At 46.8% G+C, this 20,275-nt stretch overlaps 2 protein-coding genes across 2 annotated transcripts; both read left to right on the top strand.

The window, feature by feature from the left end:
• The first annotated feature begins 4,087 nt into the window (after positions 1-4,087).
• Positions 4,088-5,135, top strand: LOC142571184 (uncharacterized). Its single transcript, XM_075679456.1, has one exon. The coding sequence runs from the start codon at positions 4,219-4,221 to the stop codon at positions 5,065-5,067; it is 849 nt and encodes a 282-aa protein (XP_075535571.1). The 5' UTR covers positions 4,088-4,218; the 3' UTR covers positions 5,068-5,135.
• A 1,799-nt stretch (positions 5,136-6,934) lies between these two features.
• LOC142570693 (uncharacterized) lies at positions 6,935-7,932 on the top strand. Its single transcript, XM_075679042.1, has 2 exons — positions 6,935-7,207; positions 7,810-7,932. Exons 1-2 carry the CDS (start codon positions 6,935-6,937, stop codon positions 7,930-7,932), a joined length of 396 nt encoding a protein of 131 aa, XP_075535157.1.
• The last annotated feature ends 12,343 nt before the right edge of the window (positions 7,933-20,275 follow it).

The following is a 20,275-nucleotide window of genomic DNA, read 5'->3' as shown; positions in this document are numbered from 1 at the left end:
TCAGCTCAGACCTGTCGCCTTGCGACTTCCACTTTTTGGGGCAACCGAAAAAACAGCTCAAGGGAACCGGATTCGTCTCGGACGATGACGTGAAAGTCATAATAATAATAATAATATTTGGGGTTTTACGTGCCAAAACCACTTTCTGATTATGAGGCACGCCGTAGTGGAGGACTCCGGAAATTTCGACCACCTGGGGTTCTTTAACGTGCACCTAAATCTAAGCACACGGGTGTTTTCGCATTTCGCCCCCATCGAAATGCGGCCGCCGTGGCCGGGATTCGATCCCGCGACCTCGTGCTCAGCAGCCCAACACCATAGCCACTGAGCAACCACGGCGGGTAACGTGAAAGTCAGTTGCAGACGTTTTTAAGCAACCCAAGGAGTTTTATGTGACGGGAATTACTCGACTCGTTAGTCAATGGGACAAACGTCTAAATGCTCATGGAGGCTACTTTTAAATAAAGTACCCCGTTTGTCATATATTCGCATTGGCTCACTTTCCTTTGACTCGCTCTCGTATATTCTGCAGAACTCCTGCTTCTTATACGTGCTCTCTGTTACGACTATAACTTCGGTGCAATTACTCACGATACACGACCGGTGACAGCTGCTCCTGCGTAATACATTGGAACAAATGACAGCGTCATTGAGATTTTTCACTGGCCGTTGCATATGTACAAGAATGTAAACAAGGTTCTTGAATGACAATGTTTCATTAACATATTTGTCCTCAACTTGTTAATTTCACGGCCTTTACATTTTTCATATCAGCGGCATGCACTGCCTTGCCGGTTTCGAACCTATGTAGTTCTAAAGTTCGTGTGATATTTTCTTTACTTATTAAATAGACAAAAAACATGGAAGCATTGACATCAGTTATCATCAGGGCACAATTTTTGGCACATACGAGTATAGTATTTTATTTAAAAAATACATATTTTACTTGTATTGACAGTGCATAGCATTCAAGAATTCGTTTTCAGCATCTTTGGCAATGGCAAAGCAGTTATTATTCATGTATTTGATCCCTAGGCAAATTGTTTAAGAGGCAGCTTTAGCTCAGGCCCAACTCGGACGCGGCCTATCAAGATACATGTGAAACGCAGAAACGTTTTTCTGAGATAACTCCTCAATCGCTTTTAATGAAATTTCTTGCATTTGAGAGAGTAAGCTAAATTCTAGTGTCTATTGGAAGCGGAATTTCGATTTAGGGCCGGAACCTTGTTTAAAATATTTTGAAAAATTCGAAACATAGAAAAATATAGAAGCACGAAATTAAATAATTAATAGCTCTGCATCAAGAACAGATATCGCGGTTCTGTAAACGGCATCCATTACGCCATTCAAAGCGGACAAATTCGGTATGTCTACTTGTATCTTATGTGAATTGGTTATGTTATGTACAAGGGTTCTGGAAAAGCCGTATTTCCATAATACTTAATTTTTTGACACTCATGTTTAACATCAATTTTGTCCGCTGTACACGTACTATTATGTGCAATTCACAGAATTGTGATATCAATTTTCATTGCTGATTTACAGAGTTGTAAACTTCATTGTCTCGTTTTCTGAAAATTTTCTATTTTTGCCACTTTTCAATGAAATATTGACGACCTTAATCGAAAATTTAAACAGACAATCACTAGAATTTAAGTTTTTCTTTTAAATGCAACAAACCTCATCAAATTTGGTGAAATGGTTGCCGAGAAAAACGAATTCTCCTTCTACATGTGTTTAGACAGGAGCATCCGACCTAATGTTCCCGCTTAGGAGGAGGCCGAGCTGCATTGTGAGCCCACCCCCCCACCCCCGAACGATATTTCTGGCTACGCCACTGGTCGAATCCTCGCAGTGATGGTGGCGAGAAACCATTGTTTCTTTTTCTCGTCTGCTAGCCAGAAAGCGTCTAAAACTTTGTGAGGCCAAAATCTACTCGGCCAGAGAAAAACGAACATGAGTGCGCCGCGTGGTCGTCAGGGCAACACGTGAATAACGCATGACCTCTGGCTGGCTCTGGCAGCCCGCGGTTAGTGAGAACAAGATAATTGAAGAGGCTCAAGAGGCTGCCTTTAGTGTCTTGACAGAAATACTTTGGCGTAGGTGAAAAAAATGTTGATATTCCTTTCTGTGGCATGGCGGTACAAGTGGACCATTACAACGCTTCGCCTCATTTTGCACGCGATGCTCTGCCAATTTAGCTACCGCTGCGCCATTTCCCCAAACACTTTCCTTAGTATTTATCTTTCTTAGTAGAACCTTGGGAGCGGTAGCAAGCGGCACCACTCACAAACCTTGGCGGTGGATGTGGAACATACTTTCTGCCGCAGGGGTCACGAGAACGTGATCTTTTTGTGTGAAGGCAACCGGTCAATATCACACCCAAAAAGATTACATTCTCGCGACGCCGGCGGCAGAAAGGATGTCCCACATCCGCCGGTGTCAGTGTTTGTTGGCTACTTACGATATGACTAATAATAATCGGGCCCCTCGGTTAAGCCACTTTTTTCTTGTTTACATGCATATACAAAGACATCACATTAAATTAGGTGAAACCAGCAGCAGTAAAGTGTACTGTGTGTGACAATGGGATTCGCAGTAGCTGAAGTAGCGCCGTAACTTAAATAACACATGCGTATAGACGGAGCATGAGGCAGATAGACACACATAGGGCTTGCATGAGGTTAACGAGTACGCAAGTCCGGGCTTGCCACGAGAGCAGGGACGCGTAACAGTCTCGACGCGGCTACGCGGCGACAAGCTGGCGAAAGGAGGGGCGCCGGTCTCACCAGAGGTCGCGGTGTACGTTGACCGACCGGGCGACCGGAGCGCGCCAGCTCTGGAGACAAAATAACAGTGAAATTACTTGCCAACCTTCCCGACCCGGCCTACGAGGCGCTCCTCGCATACATAAACTCAATCTGGCTCGCTGAGGCAATCCTCCCAATCGAATGGAAGACCGCCCTGGTCACTTTCATTCCGAAAGCCGGCAAAGCCATAACCACGGACAACCTCCGCCCAATCTCCCTCACGTCTTGTGCGGGAAAGCTGATGGAGACTATGGTGCGAGATAGGCTTTCCGAGTATCTGGAAAACCAAAACGTTTTCGCAGACACCATGTTCGGGTTCCGCCCGCACCGGTCCGCGCAAGATGTTCTGCTTCAACTAGACCGCGAAATTCTAAATCCCGTCGAATACCCCCTCAATGACAAGGCAGTACTCGCCCTCGATTTGAAGGGGGCTTTCGACAATGTCACACACGACATAATTCTGACACACCTCTCCCAAACCAACTGTGGACACAACACGTTTCAGTACGTTAAACAATTTGTCTCCGACCGGCAATCTTACATCCGGATACAAGATGAAGAACACGGCCCCTACCAATTAGGCACCAGAGGTACCCCGCCGGGCGCGGTCCTCTCACCCCTACTATTCAATCTGGCAATGCTGAAACTCCCGGCTCAGCTGGAGAATGTAGAAGGCATACAGCACGCGCTGTATGCCGACGACATCACCATCTGGGCTAAACATGGATCGGTAGGAGACATTGAAGCCAACCTGCAGCAAGCGGCGGAGATCGTGGATGCCTACGCCCGCCGCTGCGGCCTTCAATGCTCCCCGGCCAAATCGCAGTTTGTCACACATTCGCCCCTCGCCGACGTGCACTACCAAAATCGAACTGTCCCTACCAAATGGACCCATCACAGAATACGATCAGATCAGAGTACTGGGTCTCTTTATTCATAAACACCGCCGAGTCGACACAGCACTGGCCAAACTGCGCAAGGTGGGGGAACAGGTGGGCCGCATGGTTCGCCGGGTTTCCAATAAACGCGGGGGTTACGGTGCAAAGACGCTTTGCGGCTGGCGCATGCATTCGTAACCAGTCGAGTGTTGTACTCGACTCCTTACCTCCACCTTCGCAGGTTTGACGAGAACGCCCTCGAAGTGATTCTCCGTAAAATTTACAAGCGTGCTCTCGACCTCCCGATCAACACATCCAACCAGCGCCTCCTCGGCCTGGGAATGGTCAACACCTTCGCGGAACTCCGAGAAGCACACGTGACAAACCACTACACAAGACTCTCAAAGACGCCGTCGGGTCGCCGCCTTCTTGCCCGACTACACATCCACCATCCAACACTGACGGAGGAGCGCGTGCGCATCCCGGAAATCTGGAGATACGCCCTGCACGTGCGCCCTCTTCCGGCCAACATGACACGAGACGACCATAGTGGCCGGCACCTCGCACGCGCGGAAGCGTTCGCACGTCGCTATGGGAACAAGCACGGAGTATTCTACGTGGACGCCTCCGGACCACACCATGGGGGTTGGTTTACGGCCGCAGTCGTCCACCAAAACACCGCGGTGAACGGTCTTACGTTCAAAGCACAAGACATAACACATGCGGAAGAGGTGGCCATCGCGCTCGCCGCCGCAGATCAGGACTCGCAGGTCATTATTAGCGACTCACGAGGGGCCTGCAGGAACATTGAAAGGGGCTTTATTCCCTATTTGGCGTACCGCTTACTTCAAGGCAGCAATTATCTCGGGGTCCCCGCGCCCCGCACGATAGTATGGACTCTCGCGAACGAGGGTCTCGAGGGCAACGAAGCGGCCGACGCCGCTGCCCGCGCGCTCACTCTCCGGGCATCGCCTTCGCCTCCCGTCGCTGCGGACTCCGACCCCAATCCGGTATTTACCTTCAAGGAAATCACCCAACACTACCAATATGGCCATGCAATCTTTCCTAAGCCCTATAAGGGCCTCACGAAGGCGGATGAGCGTTTACTCCTTCGCCTCTATACTAAAACACTGTTGTGCCCGGCAATCCAAAAACATTTCGACCCTGCGTGCACAGGGAAGTGCCCGCACTGCGAGGAAAAATCTTCGGACATTTTCCACATGGTGTGGGCATGCCAATCAACCCCTCACCTTCCCCCTATACCCAACCCTACCCGGGAGGACTGGGAGGCGGCCCTGCTCGGCTGCTCCGACCTGACGAGCCAGAAGGCCCTGGTCGGCCGTGCCCGAGCCGCGGCTACAGCCAATGGGTTCCTGTAATGAGGTGCCCACCTAGTTTCTATAAGGAACGGCCCCTTAAGGACTGCTCCACACGCTCCCTGTAAATACTTCAAACAATAAAGTTTTTTAGTCAGTCAGTCAGTCAGCTCTGGCTAGGCGAGGTAAAGCGGGCGGCTTGGTGGCAGGAGTAGACGGCGGCAGCGTTCTGGCCGGGCAGCTGGATCTAGAGCTCGGGCCCGTAGCCCGACGGCTCTTGTCTCGCCCACGGGCGCAGAAGCTCGAACGCCGGCCTCGGGCAGCAGGCGGCACGACAGACGGGGCGGCGTTCTGGCCGGGCAGCTGGCTTAGAACTCGGGCCCGAAGCCCGACTGTTCTCGTCCTGCCCACTGGCGCAGAAGCTCGAACGCCGGCCTCGGGCAGCAGGCAGCACGACAGACGGGGGTGGCGTTCTGGCCGGGCAGCTGGCGTAGAACTCGGGCCCGTGGCCCGACTGTTCTCGTCCTGCCCACTGGCGCAGATGATGATGATGAAAAACTTTATTTATCCCTCTTTAAAGGGAAGGGGGCAATGGAATAGAGGGTGGGGGGAGGAACTACTTGAAGTAGGCGCAGAAGCTCACCGGCCTTGAGGAGCTGGCGGCACGCTCAGGTAGACGGGCGACGCACAGGAACATGTTGGCAGGAGGCCCCGGTCGGGTGAAGTCCTGGTGGGCTCCGGTCCGGAACCCGACGGCCCGTCTTCAACGCCCGCTGCGGTGGTTGACCTCCTCCTGCCGTCGCTTCCTGGGACTCTCCTGGCGTCTCCCCGGCGTCTCCCTGCGTGTCCTCGAGTGTCCGCTCTTTCTGCCAGCGCACCACGCTTTTTCTTCTGGTCTGGCCGATTCGGCATTCTCGGATTGGCTGCCTGGCTCCCCATGGTCTTTTCCGATTGGTTGCTTTTCTTCTTTTTGTTGTTTCATGCGCCGCGCGTTCTCGTGCCGGACGCTCTTCGGCGTCGTTGTTTTCCTCCTTCCACATCGGCGAGCGTGCACTCCGCGTCGTCTGCTCCTGACCGTCCCGAACACCGCACCGTGTCGCGCACCACACATCACATGTACATAGGTGAATAATGCAACAGTAAAGTCTGCCGGTGATTGGTGTGCATCAAAGTTCAAATCTGTATTATGCAGCCTCCAACAGAGGGAGAATGGCGGGACATCACCTCAGGATTTGGCAGTCGTCGGCAGTTCCCGAATTGCCTGGGTGCTGTGGACGGCAAGCACGTGAGGATTAGATGTCCAAGAAAGGCTGGGAGTCTGTACTTCAACTATAAGGTATGGAACAGAACATTGCAGTATTGCATGCAGCATATTTGCTGCTGAAGGGTCAGTTTTGCGAATGCAAACACTCCTAATTTGGCAGGAGTATTGTATGGGAACAACCTTGTGCATAAGACGCAGCCTACTATTTTTAAATGATCTTGAGAAGAGCCTGTTAGTACGCTTTGTTAAAAAGAAGGAATGCAATTCCATCCTTCTCTTTTTTGCAAACTGCAAGAAGAGGACTGCAGGAAGTAATTTATCTGATATGAGAATGTAACATTTACAGCGTTATTTATGATTCTGGGGGAGCAAGGGAGATTCTTTTTTCAGAAATGCAATGATGACAAATGAGAGTGTCTTGTGGTTGCCTTGTGTCTAGTAGCACAGAGGGGATGGTATATGCGAGTAGCAGAGGAGGACGAGAAGGGGGGAAAATTATGTAGATACTCTAGGCAAAGCTTGTAGTATAGTAAAACGGTAACCATTTTTCATGTGTGCCGTGCAACACTGTAACGAAGCAAAGTGTAATGAAAGATTCCAGTTAGAAGAATTCTTTGTTGTTATTCTTACTACCAAAGCTTCTAGGGCACCCACTCCATTGTCCTCATGGCTGTGGCCGACAGCCAGTACCTGTTTCGCCTTATTGATGTGGGCGCAGCTGGGAGGTTTAGTGATGGGGGAATTTTCAAAAATTCCCCCATTGGCAAACGACTGCACGAGGGCAAGCTCAATCTGCCTCGGGCAGCTAAGCTACCAGGCTCCGAGAGAGTTTGCCCTCATGTGTTTGTTGACGATGAAGCCTTCCAAATGCTCCCCGACTTCATAAGGCCACTACCGGGCACCCGGACTGAAGCTGAGGCGATCATCTTCAACTACAGCGTCAGTCGTGCCAGGTCTGAACCATATCAGGTTTAAAATCGTAATTGCTAAACCGTAATCGTTAAAACTATAATCCTGCAGTAATAGCTCTGTTTGTGTATTCGGTTTAACTACATGAATATTTTTTCACATTTATAAATTGTGACATTGCCTATACAATGTTGGTGTTTGGTGTCTTTGTGCGCCACAGTGCAGATGTCATCACCATTTAGTGCTCCATATATTTAATCTGGTCCAGGCTTCTACTGCACGTTTACTACCGTAATTTTTAAAGTATCACATGTGTGTCTTTTACACATTTTGTGCATTTTTAAGTCGGAATATGTTCGGAATATGTTCTTTTTTTCAGACGATGTATAGAGAACGCCTTCGGGATTCTCGTTTCCCGCTGGCGGATATATGAGAGGCAGATGAACCTGCAGCCGGAAAATGTGGAGAGTGTTGTGAAGGCAACCTGCGTACTTCACAAGTTTTTATCCGTAACGTCCAGCGCTTCAGCGACCTACTGCCCACCTGGATACGCAGACTGTCAGGACATGTTCGGGTGTGTCTGTGACGGCACTTGACAAGGGGCGGCAACTGCTGCTGTGTTTGGTTTGCAGGGAGGAAAGGCCCGCAACTGCACAAATGCTGCTAATTCGGTGCGCAAGCAGTTCATCGAGTATTTCAAGGATGAAGGACAGGTGTCTTGGCAGTGGGACCTGCCAGGGGTGACAAGCCTGTAGGGCGGTGTAGACCTGGCCGCGTCAAGGCCAAGAACACGTGCTGCTGGACTCCATGAAGAACCCAACAGCCCTCTTCAGGGCTACTTACTTAATGCTTTGGCAGCGAGCCGCTGGATTTGCGATATTCTGTTCTGTGGCCCTTCTGTGCATTTCATTTCGTATTGCTTATTTCTGGAATGCGGTGATATTGGTTAGGTGAACGAGTGCAATTCAGTGTAGTTGCGTTAAAAATCATTCAAGGAAGACAGGCATTATGAAGGTGGAAAAAAATTTTTTACTTGCTTCCTTATTTAGGTGTCTCGTATCATCGCAACAGTGACAAGAAGTATTTGAAATTTCATTTCGTTTATCGGCCCGACCGCATTACAAAACTTGCCGAAATTTGACATGGTAAACAGGAAGCAATATAGTCGTAAATGACAAAGACAATGGTGTTCACAAGGTCCTGTGCAAGGAAACTGCATGACGGAAACAAAAGTAATCAATACAATGGTAACCTAGAAAATAAGTGGGGTGGTCTGCTGGTCAAGTTGGTGGGTTGTGAAAGTGTGATGGTTCCAGTAACGCAAAAAGTATGGCAGCACAAGTACAAGGAGCCAGCATGACAAACACTGGCACAAGGAGCTGAAATTTAAATCAAACAAAATGCCCCCAATATATTGCACGCATGTGGGCAACATGGCATCTTAGTGCCTTGTTTAAACACTCACTTCTTTATGAGTGAGTTGGACCGAAAACTAGTTAAGGGTAGACTACAAAAACTTTCCAAATGATACCACAGGAATGGCCTTAATATTGCACAACGGTGCATATATAGAGCAAACCATTACGGTCTACTTCATAAGGCCTGGTTCACCTTATCATAGCATTGATAGACAAGGAAACAACACAGTAATGTCCTTAATATTGCACGAAAGTATATATATAAAGCAAACTATTACACTGTAATCAATAAGCCTTAGTTCACATTATCACAGCATTACCAAAGTGAGAGATGCAATGGCCGTAATACTGCACAACAGTGCATATATACAGGAAACCATTACGGTGTACTTAAGAAGCCCTAGTTCACATTATCACAGCATTACCAAATTGAGATATGCAGTTAACTTGTCCGAAGAAACAGGCGAGGCAAGGAAACAACACAGTAATGGCCTTAATATTGCACGAAAGTATATATGTAAAGCAAACCATTACAGTGTACTTAATAAGCCCTAGTTCACATTATCACAACATTACCAAAGTGAGAGATGCAATCGCCGTAATAATGCACAACAGTGCATATATACAGCAAACCATTACGGTGCACTTAAGAAGCCCTAGTTCACATCATCAGAGCATTACCAAATTGAGAGATGCTATTCACATGTACGAAGAAACAGGCGACGCAAGTAAACAACACAGTAATGGCCTTAATATTGCACGAAAGTGTATATATAAAGCAAACCATTACAGTGTACTTAATAAGCGCTAGTTCACATTATCACAGCATTACCAAAGTGAGAGATGCAATGGCCGTAATACTGCACAACAGTGCATATATACAGCAAACCATTACGGTGTACTTAAGAAGCCCTAGTTCACATCATCACAGCATTACCAAATTGAGACATGCAATTCACATGTACGAAGAAACAGGCGACGCAAGTAAACAACACAGTAATGGCTTTAATATTTCACGAAAGTGTATATATAAAGCAAACCATTACAGTGTACTTAATAAGCCCTAGTTCACATCATCACAGCATTACCAAAGTGAGAGATGCAATGGTCGTAATACTGCACAACAGTGCGTATATACAGCAAACCATTACGGTCTACTTAATAAGGCCTAGTTGAGATTATCACAGCATTACCAAATTGAGAGATGTAGTTTGCCTGAATGAAAATACAGGGAAGGCACGCAAACGTACAAAATTTGAATAACAGGTAATTCCACAACACTGAATACCACAAAAAGAATCCAGTGTTATAAAACAAGTTTGGTCACAGCAGTAAAACATGATAACAAACCTTTTCAGTATGCATTTTCTCCACTGATTGAGGGACTTGTTCAATAAATAGTAAAGCTTGAAAATAATTTATAAGCTCTTCCCAGGTAACAACAGTTGAATGAAAAATATATATATACATATATCGCAACTTGCTGTAGTGACTTATAGTGGTCGTGAAGTTGTGCTGCTAAGCACGATGTTGTAGTTTCGATTAACGTTTCCACTGGCCGCATGTTATAAGGGGGGTGGAATGCAAGAACATTGTGCACTTGGATTTAGGTACATATTAAAGAACCCGAGGCTGTGAAAACTGAAAAAAAAATGTGAGAATTGTGTACTTAAAAGGATAGTTTCCTTGCCTAAACAGTGAAGTATGCGATGAAGAAGAAAACATTAAATTAAATTTCAAGCGCTATTAATGTACTTATTAACATCTCGCAGCACCTCTATCTGCATATCCTCACGCAGCCTCAGAGGTACGCGTTTCATTTTTGCTGCCAGAAATGCGGCAATGTGATCGTTTTCATCGTACTCCTTCTCCAGAATTTTGCTGATATTCTCAATTTGGTCATATTTATCTTCCTATTCTCTTTTGGTGGCTGCGGCTCCGGCACTTCAACAAGGCTCGATGCCTGTGTTTGGTCACATGCACTGACCCCGTCATTAGCCTCGTCCTGGTACATTGCTGTAAAAATGTTGCGCTGACTCGGTGTGGCCATTTGCACTGACACTCTGCCAAACATCTGCAGGTGGAGCCATGAGTTTCCCGATGTCCTGGAGAAAACGTTGTATGTTTTATGTTAGGTCTACTAAGCATTGCTTTCATCTGAAAAAGCTCAGTTTTCATGTGTGACTTTAATATTACACATTCCACACATAAGGTCACTGTAAGTATCCTTGTCTGTGTATTTTTATTTGCATGAACTTTTTTGTTCATAATTAGCTGGTTTATACATGCACATATGTTTGCTGTCAGTCATAACATTCGTTGTTATGTTGGCATGAGGCCACAGAAAAAATACCATTATATGTACTGCAACTTTCTATTATGAACTTACGGTCTTCCTATCATGCTGTCCTTGAGAAAAAGAAGCAGCACGAAAAACATCCATTGTTCGTCCTCGTCGAGGCTGTCGTCTGCTGCGGCGTCGCTCTTTGGCTCATTGCGACCTTTCAGCACGCGGCGGAAAGTGCCCCGCAAGTTCTTCCACCGGGCTTTCACGTCAGAAACTGCGTATGAAAAGAATGAGTGCATAGAACCCACTGCAGTTCGCGCACATGCCATGATGAATGCAGCATTCGCTCTATACCTGCATGCCTGCGGTTGTCACATGAAATTTCAATGCGCGATAGATCGATGTTAACACGATGTTAACATTCGAAATGTCACCGAAGTCGTGGCGCAGTGGTTAGGGCGCCGGCCTCGGCTTCGGGAGGTGGCGGGTTCGAATCCCACCGCCGGCGGAGACCCACCGCATAAAGGGTATAAGTGTCTCCCCTGCCCGGAGCATGGCTCCAATTCGTGGGATGTGCACTTGGGGGGCGCTGCTAACTCCGCTGCGTCATTCTTCAAACCAGCTTAAAGTGGCTAGAAGCATGACGCTCTGTGGTTGCTGACATAACCCATTCGGTCGTAGACCTGAGTGGTATGTCTGGCAATTCACGCCTAAATTAATCCCCACCAAAAAATACCGGCGTTGCCGTAACAGTAGCGGAAGTTGCGGCAAAAAATCGCCACCGGTGCCTCTTCTTTTTTTCTTTTTACCCCCAAAACATGTCCTTCTTTTAACCGTGAAGCTACGCTTGATGTCCACGATAACGAGAACAAGGAACGATATTTTATATAGCTTAAAGGTCTATATATTGCGGACAAATACCGGTGTATATAAACATGGGGACTATGTGGGTGCCGTGAAGGAAACCTTTCGTTGAAATCTTTGTGTACTTCAGACGCTTAGAAAAAAAAAAGTCGACTGCTAGCCGGTGTAGGAACATTGTAAGTTGATTAATGCCACCCTATGTATCAGTGAAAAAAAAAAATTCTATACAAAAAGACTATACAGTTTAGGCGGCTTATACCGCAATCCATTCACTGTTTTCTTTCGCGCCTGATGTCAGTTTTGACTGGCTAAGACCAAAGTCAAACTCTGAAACGATAGCTCGGTGTACATTCGGTGATGAAATGTAGCCTTTATTTACCAATTTCGCCTAGTTTCAATGATCGTCAGCCTACCGATCACACTTTCAAACTGGAGGCGATTGAACTTTGACCATTGGGTATCTGCTGATTGTGGTATCGACGAGAATAGCGCAAGAGACTCTTGGTATGTGCCAAAATTGTCAATTTTCTGCCTGTTGCAATATGGACACGTAGACGACTCGAGGAACTGGGAACGTGTTCGAACTGCAACATACTCGTTCAATATGCGATATAGGAATGGCCCAATTCATGACCAGTCGTCGATAAATAATGTGCCACGTTTACGTCAGGTATGCGTACTCCTAACAAGCTGCTGGAGCCAACTTTAACGCGATAGTGTTAAGGGCCCGGTGTCCCCCAAAATCTGGTGTCTGAAGCCGGCGTCGGACGTCGTTTTCGACAAAATGATTTTCAAACCAGCCATACCAAGGTCCTCCATTTGGTGCAAGAAGGCGACTTAATCGAATGCCTCAATCTGAAATACGCCGAAAAATCGTAACGTATGATATACACACAAACCTACAGACATGATAGTGGCGGATTGTAATTTTACAATACGAGATAATACAACTATGTTACGCGAAAACTCAAAGAAACGCCTTTCCCAGAGCTTCACCATTGATGGACCGCCAACGGAGTCCGCCATTTGCAGGCGCCGTCTCGTGAGTATCTCGGGGGCGACGGAGTGGTGCGCCCAGTTCCTTGCAATGCCTCCAGATGGCGCTCGCCTACGCCGCATCGGGCCGCACGCTGGAAGCCCCATTTCTTCCAGAAAGCCCCCCTTCGTGGCTAGCGTTCGCAGCCGACGTTTCCCGGTAAACATCACAGGTACAAATGCTGCAGTTGCCGGGAAGTGTGAGAAGCAGTCAGGGATCTTTGAATGCTGTCACGTGCCACTCTTAAACGCGAAGCATAAGCGTGCTCCATTTTTTAACAGATGTATTTGATATATTGCTGAATAAAATGCAGAGGTAGAATAAACAACACAGGTCATAAGGGGAGAAGGAGGAAAGCGAGCTGCCTGATCAGATGATGCATGAACGCAGCATGACGTCATGCTTTAGTGGAGGAGGGCTAAAAGTGCACGAGAGCCAGTTATCGGGGGCCGATCCACCAAATACATCTTCAGGTCGAGCACGGGCGCATGATGGATAGCATTGCCGCAAAAAGCAGCCAGCATTGTTTAGATACTGCTGTTTCAATAAGTATTTCAACAGTGGTTCTATGAATAAACACAATATACTTTCACGTGTTTTAATGTAGAAGTGTTCTTGGCCCTTATATGGCGTCTACTTGTATCCCCTGATATACGCATGAATTTTCGAGGGCATGGGCATATGAGCAAAGGTAGGCTGCACAAGACAGCTAGGATTATGTTAAATGCTTTCTTCCAACCTTGTTGAGCGTTTGCCTATTGCACTTGTTTCTTGCGCTGATGAAATAATGTTGCGCAAGACTAGTGCATAAATACGCCTTCAGCAAAGCCGCATAAAAGAGACGTAGCGGTTAAGAGATATAAATAAATAAGCATTAGTGGTGCTCGTCGTCTTATATTCGGTATGCGGATAGTGTGTCACGAAGTAATTTGAAGAAAGTTTCTTAATTACAAGCAAGTTACGTGCTTTTGCCTGTGCGTTGCTTTTATGTGATCGATTGTGCCCAGAAATGGTCAACTACGCAGTAATTTGAGGAGCAATTCTTACCGCCTTGTAGATCAACAGTTCAAACATGTATTAAGAGTATGTACATCACCGCGATATTAAAAAATGCACACATCGATCCACTTTAATAAGATTGGGAAGCTTTCCAAGCATATTAGTGCCTATGCAAATAACGTAACGACAACAGTTGCAATGTTCCAATACAGATTTTCATCAAGCAAACAAAAGAATAGAAAAAAAAGAAAAGGTCGCAGGTGGCGTCCATTTATTTCTTCTACATTTGCGCTTATATTCGTTTTGACGTGCTTCGATTTGTACTCCTGTGGTTGACGAGCATGTATTCACAGTTGTGAAAGGCCGTCGGTACGCCTGCGAAAGTGTTCCTTCAGAACTACCGGGCCAGAAGCGTTTAGAAATCGTTGTATATTAATTACCCATTGCGTTTCATTTTCCTGTGCTGCCCTCTGCCGCAAATAGCTGGAAACATTTTCGAAGGGCGTCGGGGCTTTCTCCGGTTCATTTGTGTACCTGCGCCCACGGTGAGTGCGCTTCATGTGTGCGTTTCGCGGATCGATAATCATTAATAATGTTTTCTCCGGGCAGAATGTCGTTCGTGGAAGCCACGAAGCAGTCAATGACTACTGGGTGAGGGGGCCTGTGTGCGCTGTTGTGCAAACGGTGCGACCGATAAAGGCACGTGAAGTTCCGTTTGCCGACAAGGCTCCCTTGGAGTTTGAGGTCGCTCATTTTAGACTTGAATCTCGCATTTGGTATTTTTGTTAAACATTGTTATCACATTTCGCATATTCAAAAGGTATTCGAGCGCAGCCTTCTACGCCGGATTTATCGAAGCGGTAAACTTGTTTGCATAGACATCTACAGGCGCAGATCGTTGAGCGTCAGATATTCTGTAAAAGGTGCATCGCTGATATGAAATAATCTCTGAACGTAGCAAAACATACATAGCTGCGCATATGTGCCGAGTTGTACCACCCGGAGACGCGACAATATGAGCTGCCGAGCCATTTCAACAATGGCAACTGTGATCCAGATAACATATTACGGGTTGTTAATTTATTTCTGATTCTCGTTTTTTAGAACTCCATCATACTCAGGAGTTTGCACGTACCAGGAAACGTTTTTGAGAAAACTGTACTCGCATAAATTAAGTGCTCATTTACAGACCGTGTCGTTCTCTCGCGTAAAGTTCGATGCCATCGCTGACACAGGTTGTACAACTGAGAGAGGCAGTTGTTTCTTCTGGTGTATACCAAATGCACCGGCTCTTGTTTCTCGCTTGACTCAGAGGCAAACAATGCATCTCTGGAATTGACAAATGTGTCGGCTTAGCTGCAAATATTGCCCCAACGATCTACGTAGAGAATGCGAACGGACACATACGGCAACGGTGGCGTACAGATTTTGGCACAACGCTGTGTCACCGCATGCCGCTTATAGTGTATACGCGCCTTGCGAAGTGGAGTGTAGTCATTTCTAATTGCGAACGACAGCACTGAGCTATACAAGCTCTTTCATTCGTTCTAACTGCTTCCCTTTCAGCTCAAGTCCACCAAAATTGTGTGCACGAGCACGACGGCATTAGGCTTAGCATTCGCTGAACAGCATCAGCGTTGACTGAAACTTCATGTGCACGGATGGCGTGGGAGGGTTGAATCTTGTGCATTTCAACTTTTAGGCATGTTTTTCCACACTTTGACGGCGATTAATTAGATACACAAGCGAAGGCGCTGTCGCCATTTCGCGTCGTCAGTTTGATAGCCGATCGCTGAGGCTTCGTTGGCCGGCGCAGTGATTTTCGCGGTGCTGTTGGCAAGAAAGCCCGTCGCAGTGCGGCAACTCGCGCTCGTCGGCTGCGTCTTGTTCGGCCTGATATGATAGTGTGCTTTCAGTGACGCATTGTACTGAACAGTTGGTCACTCGTTGACGTGAGCGTCTTGTCGGTTTCGTATCGACCCAGTCTTACCGCGCCTTGAATGAGTACCTGAAGCCACGCGCGCGCTGCCACCACCAGCATGTGAGGGCCGACCTTGCAACAAGACTTCGTCCTCAACGTGATGCTTTAAAGCGTTGCCCAAGTGTAACACAAGGGCTTTTCGTTAATGAATTGGCCAGCCATCAATGAAGGGCGGCAACAACGTAGCCTCTCGGCGCACTCCATACGACAACCTAGTCGCTTTCTGTTTAAAAGTTGACTTGCAGTCTTAAGCTACACATGTTTTCGGCACCGCGCTGATGCTGAGGAGCTACCAGTGGAGTTTCAAGGCAATACATGACAGGAGCGTTTGTAGCGCCGTGCGTTCGAGCGCTTACTTTTTTTCTTTTCTTTTTCAGGGGACTTCCCGGCACGCGGGTTTGCGCACGACCCTTCCAAGATGTTTCGCGACTAACCCGCTAGGCCTGGTTTAATGCGCCTTCGCACCATGAAAAGGGCAGATTTGCCTCAGGCGAGAAGGGAACAAAAGGATTCCGGAGTAGGTAAGGGGGAGAAAGCGTTCCCGCACACAAAACACGATGTTAACATTCGAAATGTCACCGAAGTCGTGGCGCAGCCCTATTGAAAAATTTGTATGAGAAATTGAAGGAGATGTATGCATGTCGTACAGATTTGACGAGAAATTGAACGATATGTATGCATGTCGCACAGATTTGACGAGAAATGAACGATATGAAATGCGTATTGAACGAACTCTCGTAGAAAACGAGCGAGATCTGTATGATGTGCTACACAGACTTTTACGAAGTGCACGAGATTTATGCGATGTGCGATAAGAATGCGTAGAGCTTGTATGACATGTGTGCGATGAGTTGCGTAGACCTGACGAGATTATGTATCACGTGTGTGAGGTGGCGTGTGATGTGTACGCACTGTAGTCGTATGAGCAACTTGATCTTTGAGGATGACTATGAATTGCATACAAAGTGTGTGTACTCAAGTCGTAGTGCATACAAAAGCTCATTAATGACAGATTTATGATGAGTTGTTTGTAGTACATGCAAGAGCATGATCAATGTGCTGTATGATCACATTGAACCATTCTGACACATATATACCAGCATAAACTACAGAGCAAATAAGATGTTCAGAGTTCAACTTCTGGAATTTCATGCAACGAACACATATACTTCCCCATCAAAGCTGGTGTCGGTACTTTTGATGCAATGATTTTCACTTGGGGACATATTCTCGGATGAACACTTATGGCGATACTACTGCCTTTGCATGACGCATTCCTCGACCAGCCAATAGGCACTGGATAGCACCATGATATTGTTGAAAGCTATCATCAGAGAATGAATCCTTTGTTCAGAGTGGATCTGCCTAAGATTTTATTGCAATATAGGAGTCAGGTACCATCAAAGTTTCATAATAAAATGCTATATGTTTGTTTGTGTACACAATAAAATAATCTAGCAATGTGATTATAGCACATTGGAAACACTTCAAACAAGGACGAGTTGGCAAAGTTTATTGCAGGAAGTTTGATCAGTGACAAATTATGCATGCACTTTGTCACATCCTAATAATATTGCTTTGCGTCAGAGATATCAGTCAGAGGTAGTAATGGGCGAATTTGAACCTGCATATTTTCCAAATAGCCAAGTGCGTCAACCACAATACTGTCAAATACAAATCTGCTAAGAGCATGTTAGTGCCTGTTTATGTCAAATTGTAGAAGGTATTCATGGGATTGGCCATGCATGCCCACATATAAAAATAAAAAGCACAACCACAAAACAGTGTAATAGGTTGGTGAACAGATAGCAAAAATAGCAGTCAAAATCCATCGCACTTTGTCACAAATAAATAAAAAAATATGGTAATAACAATAACAATCCCTAAATATGTCATGTGATCAATTGTGGTCATGATCACAGTTAGTGCAAGTAATTTTTCACAGCAGTAAGTTTTTCACAACTTGCTAAGAGAGCTTGACCTAGTAAAAAATCCTCATATGTGCACAGCAGTGGCAAAAAACGAGATGAACGTCGCAACTTGGTATCTGCCTACATACTACACATAACTGAATTTGAATTTAAAGGAGAAATGACAAAGCAGTTCGTGTGCCAATGATGGTTAAGCGCACTGCAATGCCTTGCGATGTGTTGAAAGCTGACCTCCAAGCAACCAAAATGTAAGTGATCCTACACTGAAGCAGGGTCTTTAAATGACGAACGTGTATCACATCCTGGCGTTCGCGGACGCAGTCACCATATGAAAAACACCTTTGCAAATCGCGATAACGACGAATGTCACGCGCGCACACACAGACAGAATGCGAGCAGTTTCCGAAAGCACTCACGAAAGACTGTACGGACATTCCTACGCATTCGACGCATATCAGAAGCGCGCGTGTGCGCGCACACACACACACACACACACACACACACACACACACACACACGCACAAAAGGCGAGCAGTTTCCGAAAGCACTCGCCAAAGACGGTACGGATGTTTTTACAAGAAAGCAAATCCCGCCGGCGTGGCACCATTTTCCGAAGCACAAACAACACCACTCATTAACAGTACACATCCGTAGAACGGCACACAACAAGCCTGAACAAAGTGCACACCACTCGACGCCAAATCTGTCGTCGATTACGTCGCTGAGAAACACGAACACCTTCTAACATTCACAAACCAAACGACGATGTGCTGCGAACTTCAGATTTTACGGCCCTGTCCGGTCGATAGGGCTGCTCCACAGGCTGTCCTCGCTGTTGAAAGCAATGTCAGCAAAGTTGTTGAAAAAGGTCGCCTAAAACACGCAACAACATTGAAATAATACGCCTGTACTACACACGCTACCCATGCGATCACGGTTACCGGAACCACAGACGGCGAAGTAAACAAAAGACGTCATTTCCCCTCATTTCGGACCGAGACTTATAGTTACTTTCTCAGCCGCGCGACTCTTCCTTTCGAGCAAGGCGCGACTAGTTCCTGGGACTGTGAGGGCGCTGCGGTCGAGCTCTGCACAAAGTGAGCGGTGCTGCTCTGCTGACAAGTGCACGTTAGTGGCGGGTGTTTGCGCTTCTTGTGCTGTAGCCGATTTTATTTTCTCACTGCGTGTGCCTTGTTACTGTCCTCGTGCACGTGGCTGGCGGTCGAGCTCTTTTGCGTCCGGTCCAAGTTTTGCGCTCACGGAGACGCCAGTACCGGCGAAGTGTGGGTCACCGAGCGTTAACATTGCGTGCGCACTTTGGTTTGTAGACGCACTTTTTTTTTTTCATCTCATTCCTTTCTTCGGACCTGCACCCCTAGGTATGTTGTCTGTAAAATATTATACTTCAGCTTAAACAACAACAGCAAGAAATAACGGCTCCTTTATTCAGCGAGCATCATGTAAATGCCGAGTGCCGCGACAAACACCCATAATCGTGCCAGGCTATAGCAGACGACGCTCGGACGCTTGGCGCGGAGGTCGATGGCAGCGCTGCGGTGGCGGAAACGGCAGCGGGCTAAATGGTGCGCATAGGCTAGGAGTTGGGGCACTTAAAGAGATCTTTAAACGTTATTGCGGCGGACCGGGCGGTCGATGTGGTACTGATCGTTTGATCATATTTACGCGGTGCTTAGAGAACATGTGCTCCTTTTTTGTGTGAAATAACGATCACTAAGCCCTGGGTCGTGTGCAATGCTATTAGCTCGCTGTATGTTTCTTGCGGTGCGCCGTTGTTGGTTATCGTAGTGCGGTCCACACGCGCTTTCTTTGTGCCCGGCTCATGAGAAGCTGGTGTACTCTCGCCGCTCCCGCCTCGGCTCACAGTGCACGGAAGAATGTGTTGATAGTTGTACTATCGCGTGCTGTAGTTCACCGCAATCCAACACTACGCTGGACGGACTGTTGGTGCAGTCGATGCGGCGTGAACGGACACGAAGGAGCACTCGCCTCAGAAGGCAAGTCCGGCGCCTAGCGCATTCTTATGGTTCATGTAGTGTACATTGTCATGCGCAGCAGAAGATTAGTACAGCTTCAAAAACAGTAACAGTGATTCCCTAATGTTCGTTCGATATCGTAGTGCACATTTAGCAAAACGTTTCACGAAAATTACCCCGAGATTGATGTTGTTGAGAGCTTCATCTATTGTTTATTTTCTTTTTGTTATGAAGTATGCTAGCGCCGGGGCATCGCTTGGTCTGAACGGGCACAAAAATTCAAGCAGGGAATGTCACTGCTTCTGTACGTAATTTCTCAGCAAGAAATCGTATAGACAATTCTAGAAGTACGTTGATGTGTTGTGCAAATGATCTGACTCGTGAGAAGATTTTAGCTTGTATGCAAACTTTGATGCTTATAGATTGTCGCCAAGGCAACCTGTATTTCTTGTGTCTAGTGTTCTGTTTGTTTTCGTGCCTTTGACACGTTGAATAACTGCCTGTGATGTAAGAATGAAATATTTAATTTGTCTAAGCGGATGCAGCTTCTTGTAGCTGGCTGTACGAGAGCTTTCCATAATTTGACGC

This window comes from Dermacentor variabilis, chromosome 2 (genome assembly GCF_050947875.1).
Source record: "Dermacentor variabilis isolate Ectoservices chromosome 2, ASM5094787v1, whole genome shotgun sequence".
NCBI classification, from domain to species: domain Eukaryota; kingdom Metazoa; phylum Arthropoda; class Arachnida; order Ixodida; family Ixodidae; genus Dermacentor; species Dermacentor variabilis.
The sequence above is the reverse complement of the archived record's forward strand: the minus strand, read 5'-3'. Positions and strand labels throughout refer to the sequence as shown.

Bases quoted from the DNA above. Each gene is read 5' to 3' on its own strand.
- LOC142571184 (XM_075679456.1), top strand. From the start codon at position 4,219: ATGACACGAGACGACCATAGTGGCCGGCACCTCGCACGCGCGGAAGCG.
- LOC142570693 (XM_075679042.1), top strand. From the start codon at position 6,935: ATGGCTGTGGCCGACAGCCAGTACCTGTTTCGCCTTATTGATGTGGGC. The intron at 7,208-7,809 runs GTCAGTCGTGCC...TTTGGTTTGCAG, and splicing joins CGATCATCTTCAACTACAGC to GGAGGAAAGGCCCGCAACTG.